The sequence below is a fragment of the Chenopodium album genome, chromosome 27, assembly GCF_948465745.1.
Source record: "Chenopodium album chromosome 27, dcCheAlbu1.1, whole genome shotgun sequence".
Lineage (NCBI taxonomy): Eukaryota > Viridiplantae > Streptophyta > Magnoliopsida > Caryophyllales > Amaranthaceae > Chenopodium > Chenopodium album.
This window is the reverse complement of record NC_137860.1, coordinates 971,624-977,058: the sequence shown is the minus strand read 5'-3', so window position 1 is coordinate 977,058 and position 5,435 is coordinate 971,624. Positions and strand designations below refer to the sequence as shown.

At 33.2% G+C, this 5,435-nt stretch overlaps 1 protein-coding gene across 2 annotated transcripts; it reads left to right on the top strand.

Moving 5' to 3' along the window:
- The first annotated feature begins 945 nt into the window (after positions 1-945).
- Positions 946-5,222, top strand: LOC145620785 (uncharacterized). Of its 2 annotated transcripts, XM_081675494.1 has the most exons (7): positions 946-1,189; positions 2,389-2,419; positions 2,577-2,595; positions 3,163-3,260; positions 3,811-3,909; positions 4,511-4,683; positions 5,008-5,222. In XM_081675494.1, the coding sequence occupies exons 1-7, from the start codon at positions 1,022-1,024 to the stop codon at positions 5,092-5,094; spliced, it is 675 nt and encodes a 224-aa protein (XP_081531620.1). In that variant the 5' UTR covers positions 946-1,021; the 3' UTR covers positions 5,095-5,222. The 2 variants fall into 2 exon arrangements, with proteins under 2 accessions (XP_081531620.1, XP_081531621.1); XM_081675495.1 differs by lacking the exons at positions 2,389-2,419; positions 2,577-2,595 and having other exon boundaries at positions 962-1,189.
- The last annotated feature ends 213 nt before the right edge of the window (positions 5,223-5,435 follow it).

Below are 5,435 nucleotides of genomic sequence, written 5' to 3'. Positions count from 1 at the left end.
TATTAAACTTTTTCTCTTCCATTTAATATAGATCATGATAATATAATTTCTATATATTAGATGTCTATGTTTAATCATTTTGTTTGTTAGATTAATTAATTTTTGTAAAAAAGAAATTAGACTTACGTGCTATGGCACGCCACTAATCTATCTATAACTTTATACTAAAGGCGAAACCAGGAATGACACATGTCATCTCCTGGTTAAAAATTTTCCCTCCAAAAGTAATTTTTTTTTTCCTGTTTTTTTTTTGTCAAAGCTTCGTAGAGAAGTTTTTAATACAAACTATTCAATAATATTTCACTTCCTATTTTATAAGTATATTCCATTTGTACACAATCAAACAAAGATATATACTATATATATATATATATATATATATATATATATATATATATATATATATATATATATATATATATATATATATATATATATATATATATATATATATATATATATATATAAAATTCTTTTTTTATACAATATTATGCAATGATTGTTTTCTATCTATAACTTAATGATGTAATTCATAGTTATTTGTGTATATATTATTCGTTCTATTTTATTTTTTACTTTTTTTTTTAATTTTTTTTCTTGTGTGTGTTAAGAGAGCCACAAGGGCGGGGGGTAAGAATCGATCCCAAGATCTCCTGGAACCTGGAGGAAGCTCTAACCACTTGAGCTATCCCTCACTCACATTCTCTCTATTTTCTATAGTGTGATCAATTTTTTTAAATTTTTTTGTAATTACAGAACTTTTAGCCTATTTTGTTATTAGGTTTAATTTTATATAATTAAATAATAATGCTAAATTAATAATAAGTATTAAGTTTTAAAAATTACCGTGCATGGCACGGAACTTAACCTAGTTTTGACTATAATCCAAACCGCAAAACAAACTTTCACCCAAGGACTCCCTCGGAAAAGCGGGCTGCCAAAGAGACAAACAACGCGCCAAAAAAAACATCACATAGTTAGTTCCTCTTCAATCGACAAAAAAACTCCGACCGCCATTGAAATGGAGGACAGGAGAGAGACAGTGAGACGAGCAGAGAAATTGGTTGAGGAACACATGAGTGCCAACGATGCTTCCCATGATGCTGCTCATGTCTTTCGAGTTCGCGACTTGTCTCTTTCTCTTGCTGCTCAAGAAGGCTTCTCAACTTCCCCAGATTCCATGTTTATTGTAAAAATTCATTCTTTTTCTCTTTCTTTTTTGCAATTTCATTTTTGTTTGATTGGTTTTTTCAATTGAACGTTTTGTGGGTTTTTGTTTATGAGTAGCCAATTTTAATTAGTAGGTTGAATGTTTATGATTAGACCTAGTGTTTCTTGATTATTTGGGGAAATTCCGAATTTATCTTCTTGTTAATTTAACAAAAGTTGCTAATCAAGTGTAAATATGTGACCTTTTGATATTATAGTTATCGATTTATTATGAAAATGCAATGTTGACATGTTGTTGTACACTTGTACATAGTGTGAGGTTGTGTGACCTACATTTAATGAGTAGTTGAGTTTATTGTGCCATTTGATACAATTTTTTTGGGTTAATATAGGAGATTACCTCGGAAAGGCTCATTATTTAGCTTATGAACTATGAAATGTTGACAATGCTATTCCCTATTATTGTCGGTTCACTTTAAAAGGTCTCAACTTTCGATCAACTTAAAATGGTCCTAACTTTCGAATAACTTAGAATGGTCCCAACTTAGAGCGGTAAAGTTTAAAAGTGCTTTTTTCATTGGTGGTATTGTTAGTTTAAACTTATAGAGAATCATTATAAGACCTTTTTATGGTAAGAATAGTCATATTGTTGCCTTTTCCATTGGGGAATTCGATTGATTAAAATCTATCATGCCAATAATGTGAGAATAATCCCTTTTTTTTTATCTATTATTGCTAGGATGCCTATGACTTATTGTCTCTTACATTATGCTCTTTGATCATTTGGTTGTTTTGTTTTCAAGTCAACTAAATACTCCCTTGTTTTATTAGTGTGAAAATATTGACTTTGGTTTGTGGCTTGGTGCCAATGAGTTGTGTGTTAATCGAAAGATACAAATTAATGCTGCATAAGTATCCCCTCAAAGAGCATAAGGTGGATTTCCCTTTACTAATATAACAGTTACTTGCACATAATGATTGATGTATGCAAGTGTTAAAAAATGTGTATCGATTGTTACCTTTAGCAAAAAAGTAACACTTTGTAATCTGTTGGAGACTTTTACCATAGTAAAGCGCAAGAGCCTGTTTAGATTGATATCCGAAAGAGAAAGAGGACTATGTGATATTTGGAATAAAGGTTAGCAGATAGTATTAGTATATCTTAGCATTTGTGAAGTATGTCATTCTCAGTGGCTTTTTTTGTCTCTATGCTTTTAGGTGGAACTTGCTGCACTGTTACATGATATAGGTAATCATAGTTTCTTGCATCTTGGAAGTAAAAATTTTAAGTTAAAAGTTTGAATTGAAAGAATTAGCGCGCATAACATATGAGTATTACCAAATTGATGCGGTAGTGTGGTTTTTACCATACTGATTGTGTATTTCTTTGGATGACCAATTTGCAGGGGATTACAAATACGCTAGGTCAGTTATTCAGTCTTTAACTATTTGCCTGAAATTGTTTCTGAGTTTGTTTCAAAATTTTGTTTCCTTGATTATCAAGTCTTGCATACTAAAGTCTATACAGTGATTGAGCTTTATCTAATGAAACCTATATGCACAAGCCTAACTTCTGTTTTAATCAGGCTGCACAAAAGTATGGCTTTGTTCTTCTGTCTGTTTTGCAATCATTTGTATTTGCTAATGAGCTGTAGATACCTTTGGAGCTTAATGAAATGAATATTGTAATTTTTTGTCACACTCCCCTCTATGGCTCTTTATATGCGAATACTATACGTATTTTCACATGTATTTATCCCCTGGTTTTGTGGACATAATAAAGCCGTGGCGCTTGGTTTTTCCTTGGAGAGGCGGTTTAATGGTCAAGCTTCGTCAATTGTCAATGCACTGCTAAGAAACTTGTATCTTATACTCTAAGACACAGACTCTACTTCTTTTCTTTTTGATGTATTAATGTCCTCTTCTGTGCCCCTGACAATTTTCTCTGTATGATTTTTCCCCCTTAGTCATATGTTGGCCTTTGGAATGCAGAAATCCTGCCGAGGAAAATCTAGTTGAGCAATTTCTTGAGACGGAAGGCATAGAGGAGAACAAGAAGATGAAGATAGTGGATATCATAAAAAGAATGGGTTTGTTCTCCTGTTGTCCAGCATCTCCTTGTAGAAAATGTTGCACTTAGGCTCTATCAAGAGAATTTTTGCACTTGTACTTACTTACACTAGCATTATTGTCTTTTAGATCGTCTTAAATTTCTCAAGCCCACCTTAAGAATATGGTTGTGCATACTTACCCACAGTATTTTTGGGGATGTTGTATACTTCACTCTGAGCAGATCTTCTCCTCTTGCACATAAAAGTGCTTTTGCAATTTTGAGATAGAGATATTGTATACTCTTAGTAAATTAGACTTCATTGTCATGTTTAACCATATAAATCTGATGTAGGTGCTTTTGATTTTTAATCCCCTTGATTTTATATTCAATCATTGTTTTTGACCCCATAATCCATGAAAGTAGTCTTCTACTCAATTTGATTCCTCCTGTAACTGTGCTCAATCCCCCTTTCCTCTTGAAAAACAAGGATTTCTTATTTGTGCTTGCACATGATACAGATGGTGGATTATCTAAGTAACTGGACCAATATTTAGATTTTGTATATGCTAAATTGGTGATCTTTGCAGGCTTCAAAGAGGAGCTTGCAGGACTTTCAGATCAGGAATGTTCTCTGGAATTCGGGGTGGTGCAAGATGCAGATCGTCTCGATGCTATTGGGGCTATTGGTACTTTCTTAATTTCTTTGTTCTACATGGCTACCTTGTACAGATTCATGTGTGAAAGAACTCCTAATGTAATTCTTTAGGGACGCTGGAATGCAACTTAACTTCATATTGGTTTGATGGTTTATATGGTTTCTTGAAGTAAATAAAATCCATATCTAATACAATGCCAACTTTTCCAACTCTACTAATTTTTTATACTGACGCTCACTGAATTCAGTTTGCTTGATGGCAAAATGGTAGTATTTACATAGTACTGTTCAATATGATAATTTGTAGAACATGTCGTCTTTTCTCCAAGATAAAATTGTACTCCCTCAATAATCGCCTCTCCCTCCCCAACTCAGCTCTCTGTTCAATCAATAATAAGGAAAACAGGAATAAGGACCATTCAGAAAAGGCTATCAAATTAATGAAGATTATTACTGATTTCTGAATTGAGCAAGGTTTTTTGTCTTTTGGGACAGTGAGCAGATGATCATGTGCCATCTTATCATGCTGTAACACTAGCCCAGTACCTTCAAGTGCATCCTAATATGGTTATGATGAATTGACTTGCGTTAAGAATGTGGACAAACCTAATTTTTTTCCCCTATACTTTCAGGTATTGCTCGTTGTTTCACCTTTGGGGGAAGTAGGAACAGGGTGCTGCATGATCCTGCTATTAAGCCACGCTCTACAATATCAAAAGAAGAGTACATGAACAAAAATCAGCAGACTACTGTGAATCATTTCCATGAGAAGCTTTTGAAACTGAAGGATTTGATGAAAACACAGGTACGAATGAGATTGGCTTGCTAAATGTGGCTTCAAATCTTCAGTCTACATCTTTTCCTACTATTCATTTGGATTTTATCTATTGTTATTTGTCTATATGTTCATTCATTATTCAGTTTTTGGATGATCCTTTCCTTTTCCGTGTCTAATGTTTTAAATTGAGAATACAGCCATTAGCATTTAGCGCTGTTACTTACTAAATGTGTCTGATCTTTGTACTGTGCCTGCATTATCATTCCACTTGTTTGTCTTTGTACTTTCTTTAATGTCTATTTGAAGTTTTATCTTTATCAGTATAAATTTCTCTACATGTATATGGTTTAGGCTGGGCGGATGAGGGCAGAGAAAAGGCACAAGTTTATGGAAGAATACCTAGAAGAGTTCTACCTAGAATGGAATGGGAGGGCTTGAACTGACGGTACCAATATTGGGACTTGTAACAGAATATCATGAATTCATAATGTATACTTTTCGTGTTATTTACATGACTATTTAATGAAACATGCTGTTATAATGAAGTGTGATCGTGTTAAAATAGATGTATCGAGTAAACTACCTTCAACTTCATGCTTATTCTTCTGTTTATTGAGCAGGTGACACAGCCTGGTTTTCTGATTTAGGCTTTAATTTTTTTGGTTTTATCACATCTCATAGAAAAGTAAGGAGGAAATTAATAAATCATTCAAATTTTGAACCAGATTGTCATTCCTTCCAATATGGGAAAAGGGGCCATGGTTATGGCTTATAATCTT